Source organism: Mobula hypostoma, chromosome 21 (genome assembly GCF_963921235.1).
Source record: "Mobula hypostoma chromosome 21, sMobHyp1.1, whole genome shotgun sequence".
NCBI lineage: Eukaryota > Metazoa > Chordata > Chondrichthyes > Myliobatiformes > Myliobatidae > Mobula > Mobula hypostoma.
Window position 1 is genome coordinate 22,939,828 of NC_086117.1, and position 20,206 is coordinate 22,960,033.

The window sequence follows — 20,206 nt, forward strand, 5'->3', positions numbered from 1 at the left end:
TTATATTTTATTGTTCTCATGGAGTTGAATGAGGCCATCTGGAGACTGTTATATTCGCATTGAGGGAGTTTAGTGAAAACTAAGGAAAACTAGGCGTTTGTCTCTATAGACGAGCATTATACAGCATTATATTTTTTTGGCATATGATTTAAATTGTTACTTCATCCATTACCATTGTCATGACACTTATTTATACTGTTAGTGTTGGAATGTTCTTTGAATGAGCAAGAAGTGTAAATCTTAATGTTAATCGGTTAAAATCTGGATCTAGGTGCTCCCTAAAGGTGTAATAGGGTAAACTTATGAGAAGAAAGATTCATTGAACTCTAAAACAAAAACAGAAAATGCAGGTCCGTAACCCTTTTGTCAGAACTGATCTGAAACATTGATTCTGTTTTGTGTTCTGATGTGTCCTGATTTGTTGAGTGTTTCCAACAATTTCTGCTTTGTTTTAGATTTCTAGTTTATTTAAATTTCACTCATGTATTACACTTCGTGTCACAGCTAATGCAGATAATGACTATTCCAATGTATTTGATTAAACATATTTTGCCAAATGCTTCAAGAAATGTTTTAAATGAGTTACAGATTTTCATTAAGATGTTGGTGATGAGAACTGAAATTGATGGTTTATGAAGAATCTGGTATCAGTGTATATATAGCGCACTCTGCCTGTGATGCCATGCACAGGCACCACATCTGCCCATGAGAAAACCTAACGTCTTGTCTGTTGATAACCATGTAGTAGCCAAGCCAAAGCAAACTTTTACATTTTTAAGTTTCAGCATTTAGATGGCTAAATCATACATTGTGAAGTCTGATTTTTTATTTCTTACTCTTGCAGGGCATACTCGGAGAAGCAGGGAAGAGGGGCAAGATGGGTAGGCCGGTAAAGATTTTCTCCATTTTTCTCAGCTGTTCAATCTGACGTTTAGAACATCCAAGATAACAATTAATATATAAACACATTTATGGAAGGAATTAAGGGATGAAAGAGGAAAGGAAAACTGCACTGAGAAATTACGCATTGTTATTTCATGTGGATGCTTCTTGACCTTTTTAATATTTAAATAACCAATAATTTCTTCCTCAAGTTACAAAATGTCAATTATTATGATTCAGTTAGTAATTCATAGGCAAGCTTCTGAGGTAAAATGAATGATGTAATCACAGTTCAAAGTTAATTACATTGACTATAGGCCGGAATGATTCAGTGTTTTAACATGTGCAAACTTTTGGCCCATATCCTTTATAAACGAAACTACAGGGGCTAGAGATAAGCTGATATAAAACATAAGTGAATAGCACCTTACAAAGCAGCTTTTGTAGGAATAAAATCCCAATAAGAAACCAAGACATTTTTATGAGTTCCAATATTAAATCTGCGCAAAGCCACAATTGCATTGCAACTATATTTTTCTTGGATAGGGATTATGGTAGAACGGGAATTCAACTTTTGGAATGCAATGAATGGATCATAGCTTTTGTATAATAGGAATGGATTATTATACATTTGTATGAGAAGGGAAAGTTATGTGAATTGAACATTGAAAGACTTCATACTTTGTTCAAATATTTATGTGTACAGATTTGAATTTAATGCAAAAAAAACTTCTTAATACCTGATTATGAGAATTGGAGCTGAGCATTTTCAGTTTCTGAACTTCAGCATGTAGATTCTTTATTCATTTCATTCCCAGTGTCTTGAATCCAATATGAGCACTGACTAACTGATAAGTTAAATATTGATAATTGAAACATGTGCAAAAATATTTTGTCAAGGTAAAAAGACAAGTTGGAATCCAACATTAAATGTGTAACAAACACAGTGGTGAAGATGTTTTGGGGCATAATGCAAGATGACAGCATTGAATTGGCAGTCATTTGCTTTGCAACAAAAGTTGGGTGCACTGCCAATTCTTGGGTGCTGAACAGCTTTTTAACTAATTGATGAATTCTGCAGCAGTACGATACACCCAAGGCTTGAAATAACTGCTGGCCACTGTTTTTCAATTAACAGTTTGATTAATTATGTAAGCAGCAAAGCAGGTCTGTTGTTTCAATTACCTACTTGTTATTGATTAATGTATTCAGTTGATGACCGGTGCCTGGGTATTTGAGAATTTGGACAAAGTGGAATTGAAACCTGCCCATCCCCAGCAGAATGAGCAAAAACAAACACTTCCAATTTAAGAAAATGGTCGGTTTTGTTGGCATGGACTTGATTTGGACAAAGCTTATTGACTTAACATTAAAGCTTCCAGATAGACGTGGTGTAGTGTGATTAATGCAATAAATATTTTGCAGCATATTGCTCTATTAGATTTCATTGCATCCAGAATGCTTTGTTGTATTAGGCAGTCATCATGTGAAGATTCCAGGCTCTGTGAGCAATAGCAGTTTATAGTATTTGCAGTGTGAGGGTCTGGTGTTCTTTACTGTGCTGGTAAAAGCAGTCTATGCCAGCAAGCAACTGCTACATGAACTTAAAGAGAGGTCAGTAGTTGTACCTACAGTTGAAATATAAAGGAAAAAGTAATGGAAGAATATGACAAGGTGAGATGATCAGGTAGAATGAGTTTCATGTGGAACATTTAAAAAATCAAACAGTTGGGAATACAGGCCTGTTTTAGTGCTCTACCTGTTCGCAAACCCATAGTACACACATTGCTACAGATGACGTGTTCATGTATAATAGATATGGAGTACAGGTTCCTGCTTAGTTTTGACACAATGCCTCCATGTTATAGATTTCTTCTGGTATTGTATGATGTATAGCTCTGGTCATGATCTACAGCTGCTGAAATATTGTATTTCATAAAATACAATATTTACTGAGTATTGATCTTTCAAATGAAGATTCTGCTGCCAGATTGCTATAAAAGTTTAAAAATAGCAATATTCACTATTGCTGACGAAGGGTCTCGGCCCAAAACGTCGACTGTACCTCTTCCTAGAGATGCTGCCTGGCCTGCTGCGTTCACCTGCAACTTTGATGTGTGTTGCTTGAATATTCATTATCACTATTTTACCTACTGTCCGTTACGCTGCTGGTGTTTCGGGCAGCAATGAAGGTCCTCCATCTCTTTTTGTCCATACCATCGCACAAAGATGTTTCCGTAACAGTCTTTTTTGATCAGTCAGGGTTGTTCGCCCTGAGCTGAACACTCGAACCTGGAGGACCAATGGACCACTCTTAGTCTGGCCTCTACTCTTTGACCTGTTTGGCATGGGTGACCCTACCAAGAGCTAAAGCATAAAGCCCTGACTCGGGTCAACGTGGCTCTCTGGGTCACTGAGGCACACAAACCTCCAAACCCAACGACACGGTGTGCTCCTCTTGGAGGCTCACTGTTTTGTTGTGTAGCAAATGTACTGTAGTTCTGTAAGCTAGTGTACCATCATTTTATAATTGCTAATGTTTTAAAGTAAAAGTTTTTTTTTAACATAAAATAGGTTTGTAGGTAAAATAAGTAGATTGGGAGGCCATATGTTTCTTTTATATTTTATTTTATTGGGATACAGTGTAGAATAGCCCCTTCCAGCCACCCAGCAATCCCCCAATTTGACCCCAGTCTAATCACGGGACAATTTACAATGACCAATTAACCCACCAACCGGTACATCTTTGGACTGTAGAAGGAAACCAGAGCAACCGGAGTGAAAACCCCCGCGGTCACGGGGCGAACGTACCAACTCCTTACAGGCTGCGGCAGCAGCTGAATCCGGGCCGCTGATCCCGTAAAGTGTTGTGTAAACCACTCTGCTGCCGCAGCGCCCTTTCCTTGCCCGTATCGTATTAGTAGGTTAATTCGGAGAAGATGCCGTCAAATCTCTGTCCAGGTCAAGTACAATTAGTGCATGATAAGAGTTTGATAATGCTGAAACATAATCAATGCTCATTATAGTTTCAGTTTTCACACAGATGCAGTGCATCAACTGTTTGAGTGTAACGATGATAATGATATGTGTAAGGTTGATGGAAATGAATATATCATAATGAGCACTTGGCAAGAAAAACATCTAAGTCCTTATCTTGATTCAGCGACAGAATCTCACACTTCGCATTGTTGGGTTTCATAACTCTTTTTCACTTAGTCCCAATCTCACCCTTGGACTTGTTTTCTGGAGAGTTACTGCTGTTGTAGGAACAGCTCATTCTTCCATTTCCCTTCACCACTGGGCTTTTGTGTATTATCAGGCAAGGGTTGCGCTTCACCGTACAGGTGAAGGAAATGTGCTCTCTGCTCCATTCGCCAGGTTTTGGAGCCTTAAACTCTTGAAAGTTCTTAACACAGTGTGTTAACCCTTGTATAGGTAAATAAACCAACATAATAGCCAGTAGAACTTTCTAGTTTATAAATTTGTAGAGTACAAAAGAGAAAAAATAATTATGGATTTATATTAAAGATAGGTCAGGCACTTCCTGTGCTGTGTAGTGTAATTAATTGCAATCATTCAGCACTTCTGTGCTGCTATATTTGTGTGCTTTGTGAATGTGGTGAATTGTCCAAATCACTCAGTCACCAACAAAATGAAGCAGAGCTATGCATTAGTTCCAAGCCATTCCAGTATGTTATTCTCCGCAATGCTAACAAGATACCTTTTATGAACATGGTACATGGATTAATCTCAGATACCAGAGTGAAAGCAACTTTTCAATTTAAGATTACAGATGAAGTTGAAGTTATAGGAGGCTGCTGTTGATTAATGTATATTTACATTTTGACAACTTCGGTCTCCAAATAAACATAAAGAAGACAGAAGTGAAGCATTATTATGTATCGGCAAAGCATTAGGTTGTTGCTGTTGCTCCTTTTCGTGCCTTATGGCGCGTTGAGCAGCATTTTTGGCCATTTGTCTGTTTTTTACAAGGCTGAGTTGCTAGCTCGACGCTCAACCCAGCACGGATGGAAAGCATGCCAGGGGCTGGCCGGATTTGAAGCCAGACTATTCACCTCGAAATGTAGTGCTGATGCTGCTACACCACCAGCTGGCAAAAGCATTAGGGCAGAGCTTCATAAAGGGCCAAATCTTTCAAACATTGTACAAGATCACCTTTGCAGTCCACTGTCAAGTAAGGTTGAAATCAATAATAGAATTCTCAAAGCGATTTTGGTAGATCCAATGCAAATTGGACACAAACAAAATCGTCAAACAGGAATGAAGACATAAAACAATTATTCAGTTTATCCTGATGTATAAATGCAAAAACTCAAAAACTGTACCGAAGTAACTGCTTAAAGCTGTACACTTGCCACACGATTTTTTTTTGCAATAACAGCTAAGGATAAGATGACAAGACAAAAAATTTGACCTGTGTGAGCATCCCAAGCACTTACACTATGCTAGTAAGATTGTAGATGTGCTGAGCAAGCCATATCCCCAGAATGTCACTTAAGCAACTACTGAGGAACTTTTATAAAGTGTCATTGGAGAGTAAGTGCACACAAGGAGGCTTGAAGAATCATTTCAAGGGTTCCCTCAAGTGATTCTTGAAGCCTTTCAGTGGTAAATCAGAACCATGCAAAGATCTTGCTTATGAATACTCCATCCAGCATAATCTTGTCGATAGGTAGTAGAACTGCTGCAGTAAAGCCGAGATGTGGCCAGTGGAAATCCTGCAACAGAAGCTTGTTTGTTGTTGTTAATCACGTAAACCAAAAGTGTGCCTCATGTGCTACCAAAAGTTAAATGCCACTCATGTTTACTAATCATAAACACAAAATACCGTGCAGATGCTGGGGTCAAAGCAACACTCACAACACGCTGGAGGAACTCAGCAGATCGGGCAGCATCCGTGGAAATGATCAGTCAACGTTTTGGGCCGGAACCCTTCGTCAGGAACCCTGTGTCTTGACGAAGGGTTCCAGCCTGAAACGTTTTCTGATTGTTTCCACGGATGCTGCCTGATCTGCTGAGTTCCTCCAGTGTGTTGTGAGTACTAATCAGTTATGTCCTTGGTCATCTTCCATCGTGCAAAGGATGTACAGCACAATACAGACATCCTTGTTACCTTACTGTGTTATTGGACTGTTATTTCTTCAAATTGTCAAGAACAATGGGTGGCTTTAACAAACATGTCGTCCTTTCTGACATTCCCTTTGAGCCTCCTAAATGCAACAATTGTTCCAGCAAGGCATCTGCTGATAGGTCAGGTATATCCGTCTACATAGTTGGCAGCAATTTTGTGAACTTCTGTCTCAATGGATACAAGTTCTTTTCTGTTAATACTCTCTCTGATACCTTATAATTAACAGGAATATTTATGGAACTTGCATTAGCTAAAGCAATACTATTTAGCAAGAAAATTGCTGAAATATTAGTTAGTATAAACTTACCTCACTGGAATTTTTAGGAAGGCTGTTACATATATCATTTTGAAGATATTTATTACATGGATTTTACACTTATTCACTGAAGTTTTACAGTGTGTTACTTTAATTATAAAATATAAATTATACAGTACTACATTTACACTTAAATCTTATATGGAAGAAGGAAGATGAATTTAAACTTAATCCATAATTTCTATTAGCTGAACTTAATAGATATTGTGGAGTCTGGTGTAAAGGTGTTCATCTGTGAGATTTGAAAATCAAATATGTTCCCAATAAACAGAAGTGGTAATTCACTAATTGAGATCTTGCTATCTGTTCAGGTGGAAAAAAAATAGGATAAAGTAATAAAGGGATGCCTATCAGGAAGAGCTGAATGAGGAGCTAAGCATTGTGAAGAGCTCAAAACTCTTAAGTGCAGGGTAAAATTAAGAAAGAACTGGGAAGATATGGAAGGTGCATGTGAAAATCTGGTGAATTTGAGAACAAAATATCATATGTAAGGGAAAAGAGGATAACTAAAGGGTCTTTGGGAGACCAAAAGGATCATTTTAGATTAGATTATGAGAATACTCAGTCCTCTTTTATTGTCATTTAGAAATGCATACATGCATTAAGAAATGATACAATGTTCCTCCAGAGTGATATCACAGAAAACAGGACAAACCAAAGACTAACACTGACAGAACCACATAATTATAAGATATAGTTACAGCAGTGCAAAACAATACCATAATTTGATAAAGAACAAACTATGGGCATGGTAAAAAAAAAAGTCTCAAGTCCCAATCGACTCCCGAGTCCCCGATAGCAGGCGGCAAAAGGGAGAAACTCCCTGCCATAAACCTCCAAAGCACTGACAACTGCTGATACCTTGGAAGCAGCCAACCACAGCCGACACTGAGTCCATCCATCTGAAAACTTCGAACCTCTGACCAGCCCCTCCGATACAGCCGCCTGAGCGCTATCCTCTGCCGAGCGCCATCGACCTAGCCCTGGCCGCTGAAACAAGCAAAGCCGAGGATTCGGGGCCTTCTGCTCCGGAGATTCCGGTTACCACACAGTAGCAGCGGCAGCGAAGCGGGCATTTCAGAAGTTTCTCCAGATGTTCCTCCGTACTCTCACGTCTGTCTTGTGCACGGTCCCCTACTTGACAGATTACAGATATCATTCACCGGAGAGGCTGCGCGCGCTGCATCGCACCACCATCTTCTCCTCCTCCTCCTTCTAATTTGAATTTGGAGATTCAAAGATGTATTGGTTAGAGGGTTAAATGGTCACAGTAAGTTGTCCTGTGAATAGGCTAGGGTTAAATAGGTGGGTTGCTGGGCAGTACACTGGGCCAGAAGGGCCTGTTCTGTACTGTGTCACTAAATTAAAAAAAATAAAATAAAATGAGTAAATCAAATATGTGCCTTTAAATGAATGTATTGCATCAGTTTTCATGGATGACACAAATACTTAATTATTATGGGTCAGATCCAGCAGAACAATTTCATTGGCCCTATTCTTCCTTCTGATTTACCTGTACCTTTGCAACTCTATTCTCATGCCCATCAACCTCCTTATGATTCTTTTACTCTCTACCTGTTAGGTGATCAATCTATTGACACATATCCTAGATCCAGGAGTAATCTAGAACTGTGGGCAGAAACTCCCACAAACTTCAAGTACAAACTTCACACAGCGAGCACCTAAGGTCAGAATAAAGCCTAGATCCCTGGAGCTGTGTGGTGGCAAAAATAACACTATGCTGGCCCACAATATTTGTATTAAACATGACAATGTGAATCTTGGAGATCACTGACATAGAGAAAGGGTATCCTTAATAGTGGATAAATTGCTTCATGCTAGAAGTCTATTATAGTTACTGTACAGTGAATATGTGCCTTAATGCTCTGCAGACATAGGGTTAAAATAATATAATTTACAACAGTCAATGTTAATCCATAGTTATTGAGTGTATCCACTTAGTGTGCCAAAACCGCTACATGCCTTTGCTCCCGACACTCTAGAAATAATCCATTAGTCACTAAGAGTCTTTCAAGTTAAATAAATTGGGATTTTTAAAATCATCTGCTTTCTTTAAAACACAATGCACGTTATTGCTCTTATTCTTGTGCAGAATAGTCATTCACCGTGCACAGAGGCATGAAAACTGAATATTTATTGTCTATCCCACCAAATGGTGCATTAGAGTTGAGTTGAGTTCAATGAGTGCTTAACTAATATTTTATCATAGTGTGAATAAGATAGTTTTACTGTGCCTCTTCCTTTCTTCCTCTATACCAAGTCTTTTCATCCTGTGATCAGGGATCAGAACTGGTGTCCTAAATAAAGATGCAACAACATACCACACAATTTTCCATCAGGTTACAATTTTAGGAAATAGTTTTTGACCAGGACAGATCCACAGAAACAGTATTTTCTGTTCAAACCTTTGACCTTCCTGTGAAATAGAAGATAAACCAGTATATGTTTGGATGGAAGGTTTTCTTTTTTTCTGTTGTTTAAGAATAATAGAGAATCATAAATACAATACCTTCTTTCTCCTTCATATATCCCTACAGAAGGACATTATGCAGATATTTTCAGTTCAAGGATATATTGGCAAAAGTTCCTTTCTTTTATCTGCACAAAAAGCATTTTCAAACAGTCCTTGAAGTTGTTGTTAAATTTGGTCCTCACCCAGGGAGAATTCAATCCTATTTTTGGATGAAACTAACACTGGGGTGGAAGAATGCCAGGATTTCCTGGACTCTCTTCCTGGCAATAAAATATTACTCTTTCCTCTATTAGGCATGTGCCACAGGGAAATAAAGACCAAATGAGAGAGGCAGAGACGGAATAAAGAAAAGGTCTGAAATAGAGAATATCAACATTGAGTAAAGAATTAGAATTAAAGAAAGAATATCAAAGGCATTAAAATGCAAGTGACAAGAGAATATTTAACCTTGACATAAAATATATTAAATGTTGGGAACTAGGTTTAATGAATTGGAAATGAAATAAAAGCCTTTAAATATTTAGGAAAGAATTTCCTTTGAAACTGAGGAAGATTTAATTTAGATTAGAGTCTCACTGCAGTCCTTATTCAAGTTTGGCATACTAAATGGGAAAAGTGCTAAAATCGGAAATAAAAATAGAAGCCGAAAACAGCAAATGGTACAACGCCTGAAGTAAAGATAGGGCAATAGATGTCGTCTTGTGATTCCCCACACAAGCTGTAGTGCCACACCACAAGATGTGCAGATTGGAGAATTAATAATGATGACGAACTCATCATTTGAATGTTTTCCACTCATAACTTGTCAGAGAATTTCCCTAATAAGTTTTTTTTCCTCTCGAAATAGACTTGCCAGTTGGCTGAGTCTAAAGAAAAACACGCATTAGGGTATTCCCAGTTTTCCAATTTAGGCAAAAATGATCACTCTTCATCACCTACAGTGCACAATGAAAATAAACCAAGCATGCAGAGACTTAAAAACATATTTTGTTATACTCTATTAATAATTCCAAATAAATAAAATCATAGAAAATTGTTCCAATTTAACTATGGAAATTTTGTGTGCAAGATACTTGGATAAGGACTGCAGTAACTACTAGCTCTCATGTGTAAAATCATGGTATACCCAGCAATACATTTACCAAAAATAGAGGGAAACCAAAATAAAAACAGAAAATTCTGAAAATAGAATATTGATGTTATCCATGGAGAGAGAATTAACATTTCAGATTGTTACATTTTAATTACAATTGGATTTTAGATGCAACTCTCTTGCGATTGGGAAGAGTTGGTGGTCAGATGAACATTTAAAGTTTATAGGTTGGAGGAGAACTTAGGTTGGTGGATGGGCTGTGACCGCTGGAAAATTCAATCCATTTTCATTTGGTAGTCATAGTGGTATGTGAGTGAGGACAAAGATAGGGAGCACTGCAGCAGGGTAATAGTTGGGTTGAGGGTAAGCCTAGATGTCAATGAGGGAGTTGCTTGAAAATCATGTGGATATACAGTATTTATCATACTGGGCACAGGTTAGGACAGAGGTCATTGGGAAAGAAATGGATTGAGCTGAAGAATGGTTCAGCTGTTCAGCTGAACATCAGCTTTGAGGTATTCTGGCTGTGATCACTTTGGGGTGGTAACATTGAAGACCGTTGTTGGGTGGCCTGGCTGAAGATTGCTTGTAAAATGATAAAGGTAAGAGTTATTAGTGAGACTAAATATTGGGTTGGGGCTTAGAACATTGGAGATGAGGGGTTTTTTTTCAGAATAGCAGACAGTATATTAGCAAGAAACTGCACAAATCAGTTTTTGGGCCTCACCTAATCAGAATGGATCCAATCACTCGGATGCAACATTTTGAAGTTCCCTAGGATGCTATACTGCGTGGGATTAGGAGTTGTGAGGAGGATGCAAAGAGGCTTTCAGATAATTTAGATTGAGTGAACGGCAAAAAAAAAACTTGGCAGTATAATCCAGATATATCTGGTTACCCACTTTGGCCAGAAAAAAAATCAAAGCATTATTAAAGTGGACTGATGTAAAAACAAAAGAATTTGGTGTCTCTTTACTGAAAACAAAAAATGAGGTGAAATAAACAGTTATGAAGACAACAGGAAATTCAACCATTGTAAGAGAAAATTCAAACTCAGACATCAAGATATTAATCTACAATGATGTAGCATCTTGGTGAGATCACATCTGGAGCATTATGAGCAGTTTTGATCTCCTCACCTTAGAAAGAATACCCTTGCTATAGAGAGGGCGCTGTGAAGAAACAACAGATTGATGCCTGGAATTGGGGGAACTGCATATGAAGACAAGTCAATTAGGTTTGTATTCAGTCAAGCTTAGAAGAATGAAAAAAGATCAAATTAAAACATACAGAATTTTGACTGGGATGGGTAGCATTGGTTTTTAGGGCTGACATGAGGAGAATTGTCTTCATTTAGTTGGTGGTAAATCTGTGGAGTTTGATCCCACAGAGAGCTATAGAAACTAATTCATTGAATATATTTCTGAAGAAGACAGATAGGTTTCCAGATGAAAAAGTGCTGAAGACAAAGGAAGAGAGCTACAATGCAATATTGGGAAACGACCACCCTGGATGTATTGAATGGCAGAGTTGGTCTGAAGGCTAAATAAATGGCGTACTGCTGGTCCTGTTTTCATAACAGAGAGTAGTTTTCCACCACCAGCCTTGCTGGTCAGGTATTTGTGCAGGTAGTTCTCTCAACAAATGATGCTTCACAAATGTTGTGAAAACCAATTCCTGCTTGAGTAGTCCATACTGCCTGTGAGCCAAGCAAGTATTAAACAAAATGAGGGAATGTTAGATGCCACGATGTACTATATGTGTTGAAACATAGGATCTGGAGTGGACTGGAAGAAAAGTCAAGAATTCATGGTCAATCCATGATTTTTCCTTATAGTTGATGTTTTAATATCAAAACTATATCCATGCCAAATGTGCTGCATGACTTAGTTGATAGATAATTAGCCTTTAATACGATGCATGTATTTGTCTTTAGTTTTTAAAAATAAATACATATCGCTTCTTGGTATTGTGACTATGACCTTAGTCACCAGAGAGACACTAAATCTGGTGATATAAAGATTGTATCACAAAAAGCAGGCAATCTTCTGGAGACCCTCTGGGTACAGTCTCACAAACTCAAAAGTACAACACATTGTTGTTGTCTTAATCTAAAATAATAGTAGGTAATTGAAAAAAATTTCAATAGTTACAATGACATTGTTTAATATTTTGAGTTTGACAATGCTTCCTTTGAATTGTATGGGAGACACTTCTGAATGGGCAAATACCTTTGCTGGGACAAAGTAATTCACACAGATGGTCAAAAAGGAGGGAGGAGAAGATGGCGGCGCGACACAGGGCACGCGGCCTCTCCGGTGAAATGATATCGTATCTGTTAAATAGGGGCCGTGCACAATCCTGATTTGATGGAGACGGACGTGAGAAGCACAGAGGAACATCTAGAGAAACTTCTGAAATGCCCGGTTTACTGCCGTTGCTACTGTGCAATCGAGAATCTCTGAAGGGGAAGGCCCCAAATCCTCGGCCTTGCCTGTTGCTGGCATCCGGAGCTGGGGTCGAAGCGCTCGGCAGAGATGGTGCTCGGTGCTCAGTGTCAGAAGGCTGGTCGGAGGCTCGAAGTTTTCAGATGGACTGAGAGTCGGACTGTGGTCGGGTGCTTCCAGGATGCTGCATCGGCAAGTTTGCGGCGCTGGAAGCTCATGGCAGGGAGCGTTTTCTTCCTTCTACCGTCTGCGTGAGATGTCGGGACTTTCGAGAGACTTTGAGACATTTTTTACCGTGCCCATGGTCTGTTCTTCTATCAAATTACGGTATTGCTTGCACTGTTGTAACTATATGTCATAATTATGTGGTTTTTGTCGGTTTTTCAGTCTTGGTCTGTCTTGTGTTTCTGTGATATCACACTGGAGGAACATTGTATCATTTCTTAATGCATGCATTACTAAATGACAATAAACGAGGACGGAGTGTCCTCATAATCTAAAATCTAAAAATAGCTTCTTGGGACAGAAATCACAAACACCTAAAATTAACACTGTGAGGGCTAACTCTAGGTAGACAAATATCCCAACTAATGTTTGATCAAATATACCTGTAAACATGTTTGATGTGTTAGGCTTCTTTCAACTCAGTTATAGTGATACAGATAACATAGCCCATGGCTGCATGGTTTGATGTAGGCCCGTTAACTTAACCCCATTGTCTTACATTTGGCTGATGCATATCAGAATGGTTCATGAACTTCATTTTGCAAACCATATTTCTCAGCATTCAGCCCCCTGCTGTAGGCCAGTGTTCCATAAACAGAACTGTTTGTTTGCCCAGCTGTTCATTAAACTTTGAACTGATTAATGCTTGCAACTTACATCAAGAACTGAAGTCTGGCTCTCGCTTGATTTACTATCTGCTATATTCACACAAGTGCCTAATTCTAGAATAATCGCTAACAATGACACATTAAAATCAGTGCAGTTTTCCAAAATAAGCTTTCAGCTCCCTGACAAGACTTCATAATTATATCATCTGGTTTTGAAAGGATAACGTTGCCTTTGATTGTATATACTTGTAGCTGTAGTTTTTATAGGGTGACTGGCAGCGAGAGCTTTTAGTGTTTGTTTTACAGCTACTAATGTGCCATAGGTTATATTTAATAGACCATACACTGGAAAGCAAATCCCTGGCAATTCCTAAACTAACTTGTTTTCTGGTTATTAGAGTTTAGTTTAAGAATAAAATGTTTGAAAATGTGTTTTTTTCCTTTGAGAAAGGAGACAGCACTGCAACTTAATTTATGGTTATAAGAAGTACAAGGAAAGTTACCAGAATTGTTCGATGTTAAATATGTCCTGACCTGACACTAATTTATGTGGGAGGTACTTTATATACGACTTTTGTAAAATGTAGCTGGGTGAATAGAACTTCAGCATGAGCCTTATAAAAGAATGCCACTTAGTACCACAAGGCTGATGAATTTACTCTTAAAGCAACAATTTTAATGTAATCTAATTATGTGTACGTATTCCTCATAGAGCTGAACTACAAAGTTTAGCAAATTTTGTATTTCAAGATTACATTATCCAAGAGTTTTCTTGTTTTTTTTTGTACTGATAAAATGTTTCTCCTATCTTCAGGGTTTTCCAGGAAATTTTGGAGAGAGAGGAACGCCAGGTGCCGATGGAAGTCCAGTAAGTTCACATGAGATATTGGTAGAACAGTTTCTTGACCCAATTTCAACCACGTAGCCTCTTCTTATAAATGCTGATTGGTTGGGCCACATCTTGTGTCAGAACTTCTCTTGTTTCAAGATCACTTTTTACGTAATATTTTCTGTCTAAGCAATTGCTAACTGATTGGATTTCAACTAATGCAGAAGAAATCTGAAGCTCCTGGTGGAAAGCCATATAACCAGAGAGCACGCAACCTCCACACACAAAGCACTTGAAAACATCCAAACTCCACATAGACAGAACCCAAAGCCAGGATCACTCCTTCGTTGCTGGAGTTGTGAGACTGCAGTTCTACCGAGAGCCAAGTTTTCACCACGTTCTATTTGTCACCAAAGACCAATTATTTCCACTTCCATATATTTGTCTTCTAGTGTCTACACTTCAACCGAGTTCCCAAAACAGGTCACACCTTGTCCACGCTGTCATTGAAAATTAAAATCTGAATACCTGTAATGAATTTGTACAGAATAGAAGCAGAGTCTTTGGCCCACTGGGTCTATATCAATCATCAGGTCTATACATACTAATCATAATTGCCTGTGTTAATTTCAAGCCCCTCCACACTGGTGGTTCCCAACCCTTTTTTATGCCATGGACCCCTACCATTAACCAAAGGGGCTGGGAACCTCAGCTTAGGAACCCCCACTCTACACCATTCTCATTCAAGTATCTGTCCAGGTGCCTCCTGAATTTTGGTACCGTCCCTGCATCCAACACTTTATCTGGCAGCTCATTCCAGATACCATCTACTCTTACCACTCAAATCCCCTTTAAATCTCCTCGGTCTTATCCAAGTTCAAAGTCAACTTATTATCAAAATACATGTGTGTTACTGTATGCTACCTTGAGATTCATTTTCTTGCAGGCATTTACAGGAAAAAAACATAGAATTTTATTAAAACTAAAACAGGCAAAGACTAATAAACACCAATGGCAAAAGAAGACAAAATTTGCACATAAATATATGATATATATGTACAGTATCTGAAATACATCTTATGGAAATGTTTGATGATGAACTTAAGTAAAAAATAAATTACAAAAAAAAAGTACAGAGAATATGAGGTGTAACGAGTCCTTGAAAATGAGTCTGTAGGTCCTAATATCAGTTCAGAGTAGAGGTGAATGAAGTTACCCACGCTGGTTTAGGAGCCTGATGGTTGTAGGGTAATAATTATTCCCAAACCGGGTAGTGGGAGACTTAAGGCCTCCTTAACTCCTGCCTGATGGTAGCAGTGAAAAGAGGACAAGGATTGGGTGTTGGGGGTCTTTGATGATGAATGCTGCTTTTATGAGGAAGTGCTCCATGTATTTGTACACAATGATGGGAAAAGTGTTGCCTGTGGAAAACTGAGCTGTCTCCACCACTGTCAAAGCCTTTTCCATGCCTAGACATTGGTAGATCCCTACTAGGTTGTGATGGAACCAGTTAGGCTACTCTCCTCTGATCATCTATAGAAGCTGGTCAGAGGTTTTGGTGACCTGCCAAATCTGCGCAAACTTCTAAGAAAGTAGAGGTGCTGTCATGCCTTTTTTGTGATGAACTTGCCTGCTGGTCCCAGGACTGATCCTCTGATATGTTGACACCAAGGAATTTAAAGCTACTGATCCTCTCCACTTCTGTTCCCTAAATGAGGACTGATTCATGGACCTCTAGCTTCTTCCTCCTGTAGTCAATAATCATCTATTTGGCTTAGCTGACACCGACTGAGAGGCTACTCAAGTATATTTCCTGTATACCAGTTCATTGCCGTCTTTGATTCCACCAACCGCAGTAGTGTCATCAGCAAACTTAAAGCAGCATTGGAGCTGTACTTAGCCTCGCAATCATAAGTGTAAAACGAGTAGAGAAGGGGGATAAGTTCACATCCCTGTGGTGCACCCGTGCTGATGGGAATTGTGGTGGAGATGATGCCGTCAAGCTGTACTGACTGGGATCTGCCAGTGAGGAAATCAAGGATCCAGTTGCACAGGGAGGTACCAAGGCCCAGGGGTTGGGGCTTAGTGATGAGCTTCAAGGGGATGATGGTGTTGAATGCTGAGCTGTGACCCATAAGGACCATCCTGGCACGAGCATTTTCATTGTCCGTGTGTTTCAGAGCTGAGTGGAGAGCCAGTGAACGGCATCTGCTGTTGACCTGTTGTGACAGTAGGCAAATTGGAAAGGATCGAGGTTTTTCCTCAGGCAGGAGTTTATATATTTCATGACCAACCTCTCAAAGCATTTCGTCACATTTGGTTAACCCTCTAGCTTTAGAAAACCCTTATCATTGGGAAACAAACACTAAATATTTACTCTATCTGTTTCTCTACAGATAGAGTAAATCTACAGCATATTACAGGTCCTTTGACCCACAATGTTGTGCCACCCATGTAACCTACTCTAGAAGCTGCCTAGAATTACCCTACCGCATAGCCCTCTATTTTTCTAAGCTCCATGTACCTATCTAAAAGTCTCTTATAAGACCCTATTATATCGGCCTCTACCACTGTTACTGGCAATGCATTCCACACACCCACCACTCTCCATGTGAAAAATTTCCCTCTGACATCCCCCTTATACCTGCTTCCAAGCACCTTAAAACTTATGCCCCCATGTGTTAGCCATTTCAGCCCTGAGAAAAAGCCTCTGACTATCCACACGATCAATGTCTCTCATCATCTTATACACCTCTATCAGGTCACCTTTCATCCTCCATCTCTCCAAGGAGAAAAGACCAAGTTCACTCAACCTGTTCTCATAAGACATGTTCTCCAATCAAGGCAACGTCCTGGTAGATCTCCTCTGCACTCTTTCTATAGTATCCACATTCTTCCTGTAGTGAGGTGACCAGAACTGAACACAGTACTCCAAGTGGGGTCTGACCAAGGTCTTATATAGCTGTAACATTACCTCACAGCTGTTGAACTCAATCCCACGATTGATGAACGCCAACACACTATTCGCTTTCTGAACAACATTATTTTCTGTACATCTATTGTGTCACATCTCAGTCTCCTTTACTCTAGGGAAAACAAACTGAGCTCATTTCCCGTTATTTTTTCTAAATAACCTCCCATCAAAGTTAGACTGGTCATCCTGCTGACCTTTTTGAAAAAGGTACCGCTTCATCTGGCCGGCAGTCATTTGGTACCATGTCTATGGCCAGAGAAGATTTGAAAATTTTTGTCAAGAGTCCCAGCAGCCTGCCCGCTTGCCTCCCACAGTAGTCTGTAAATGATCTCATTAGGCTCTTGGGACTTAACTGCATTTAAACCCACTGTGACATCCTTTTCAATAGTAATTGTGTACAGGACTTCCACTAGTCCTATCCCTCAATTCTCCAATTTTAAAATCTTTTCCTATAATAAATACAGATGGGAAGTATTCAATTAAGACCCCACTTCTGCTCATCGATCCATATACAGATTGCCACAGTGCCCTAGTCTTTCCCTTGTAAGCCACTTGCCTTTAATATACTTATAAAGTGCTTTATGATTTTCCTTAATCTTGCTTGTGAGTGCTATTTCATTCCTCTTTTCTAAATATTTTCAAGTACTCCCTCCTCGAACATATTCTTCACTCCTATAAGGCCTCCCTTTTTTCCAGATTGCAAAATCAGCCAGAGAATTTTTTTACACAAATCTGAATATCCATTGACCTCTGGCGTTGTTTGAATTTGTTGACCTTATCTTTCACTATTATGGGAACATTTGTCCTTGAGTTCTTATTTTATAAAAGCAGTAAAGAATTAATGACTAGGAACCAACATCATCAGTGTCTTCTTATCTGAAGATATATAACAACAACAGTTACATGTCAACAGCAACAGTTATATGTCAACAACATTTACTACATTGACCTAAATGCTAATTCCATTTCTCCCTCAATGGATGCTGTCTGGTTTATTGCATATTTAAATTACCTAATGCTGTCCATCCAAAATCTGTCACTTTTCTTTTCATGGTCATGAGAGTTTAACTTGGTTGACAACTGCCAACAAGCCACCTCCCTCCCTCAAAATACAACTGAAGTGGTAACAATTATGAATCAGATGTCTTAATACTGAAGTTTTGCTGCATATCTCATGAACTGCAAGTATATCATTAATTTGGGTCGCACATATGGTAATTCCCTACACAATTAAGTGGTGTTAATGATCTGTGACGTGACAGTGCCACATTTTAGTCATTATAGATATCTGAAGAAAATTACATCATTGTTAGTGCTGTGGGAGAGCAGTATGCTGCCCTGGAATTATAATTAGTACTGCTGGTATAATTTTAATGTGTAAGAAAGTAATTTGGAGATGGGAACATTATAATTAGTATGTATGGTACAAAAGGATGATTTAGTCTGTGTTAATACAATAATGCAAAATTCAGAGCCTGTAATTTAGTGTTTGCTGTTCATTTGGATTGAAGTCTGTGTCATTCAAAGTTTTATTCACAAGATTAAACTAGCAGAGATTTTGCTAACAGAAACATCCGTTCTATCCACATTCTGTATTTTACTTAGGAATCTGCACTGGTTTTATTCCAGTTTGCATCAATTCATCTACCAAAAAAAAGATTGCTGGCTACTGGGTGGTTATAGTTATCTCTTTCACTGAAGTGTTCCCGCAGTCCCACTGGTGGAATGGAGGAAATCTGGCTCGCACATAACTGTAGCCCACTGAAACGGGACAACAAGCAAGCCTCTGTTTGAATGCTGAGTGGAAATAGCTGGGCTCCATTTATTAGCATGCCTTCTGTAGATGGGAGTTGCAGATTACACAGGCTAGGGAGGGAACCAGGTCTTCCCCCTTGAGGCTCTGCTTTCAGAGCACTAGCCACTTTCAAACTCCCATTTGTTTAGAAAAGAACCAATAATCTTCTGAACTTTGCTTACAGGGAGATTTGGGAGCCCCAGGCCCTCCTGGCGTTCGTGGATTGGTTGTAAGTAACAAGCAGTCCTTAACTAGTTCAATGCTGTTATTTATTTCCTATTCAGCAGTTTGCATTTGTTGTATTTGAAACTATTAGTGAAACTGCGAAATGCACAGAGAATAGTGGTTTGTTGTTCAGGCAAAATCAAAAACATTGTAACACATTATACTCTTAACACAAGTATGGAATGAATATTAAATTGCAAATACTAGTTCATAGATAATTATATTTAGTAGAATATCATTAAAGCTGTTAACACTTGTGCTGTTTAAAATGTCAGATCATTTTATTCACCTCTGGCATTTAATACTTTTGCTTACTTCAATAAAGGGGTATTTTTTTAACTCTTGTAGCTCTAAGGGAATAACTCTTTCCCAAAAAAAGTCACTGTTTCTTCGATCAAAACTCTGCTTTCAGCAGACATTGACACAATAATGTGCAATATTGTGAATGTATTTGCTTTGTGATACTGTATTAAAGACCAAAATACATGAAACGTTAATTAAACACTTCCATGCACAGTTTAAACTGAAATTAAACACTTCCAATTTTGAGGGTTACCCTTTGCAACCACCTCCCCACCCTACACAATTTCTTTTTTCTTTCTTGTACTCTGGATTATCTATAATTGCTCCTCCTTAATTTTCTCCTTAACTCTCCTTATTCTCATACACAGTTGGATAGAAACAAGCATTCACACCTCTCCTAATTTATTTTTAAATTGAAAATAGTAAAGAAGGCAACCTCGAGGTCAGTCTTTAAAAGATTCACATAGTTGCATTTTTGATGCTGCAGGATCAACCTTTTAGAAGCCAAGCAATAATGCACATTTAAATAGCACAGCATGGTAGCGTAGTGGTTAGCACAACGCTTTACAGCACTAGCGACCTGAGTTCAATCCCCACTCCTGTCTGTAAGGAGTTTGCATGTTGCCCTCCCACAGTCCAAGGACCAACCAGTTAGTAGGTTAATTTCTCATTGTAGAAATTGTAAATTGGCCGTTGATTAGACTAGGGTTAAACTGGGGGATTGCTTAGCAACATGCCTTTTCCACATTGTATCACAATAAATAGATAAATACATTTCTTTGTTGTTTGTATCCTTATGTAATAAGCTCCTTTTAAAAGACAGCTTTCTCTTGTCAGTTTCAATTACATTTCCTAAAATATCA

The 20,206-nt window shown here is 38.7% G+C and overlaps 1 protein-coding gene across 2 annotated transcripts in view; it reads left to right on the plus strand.

The window, feature by feature from the left end:
• col27a1b (collagen, type XXVII, alpha 1b) overlaps positions 1-20,206 on the plus strand; it is a 483,649-nt gene that overhangs the window by 190,817 nt on the left and 272,626 nt on the right. For both annotated transcript variants that reach the window (XR_010021219.1, XM_063073617.1), the window contains exons 12-14: positions 845-889; positions 14,032-14,085; positions 19,000-19,044. Coding sequence is in view for 1 of the 2 variants with exons in the window: in XM_063073617.1 (XP_062929687.1) it covers positions 845-889; positions 14,032-14,085; positions 19,000-19,044 (144 nt within the window). In the remaining variant the exon portion in view is untranslated. The remainder of the gene's footprint in view (positions 1-844; positions 890-14,031; positions 14,086-18,999; positions 19,045-20,206) is intronic.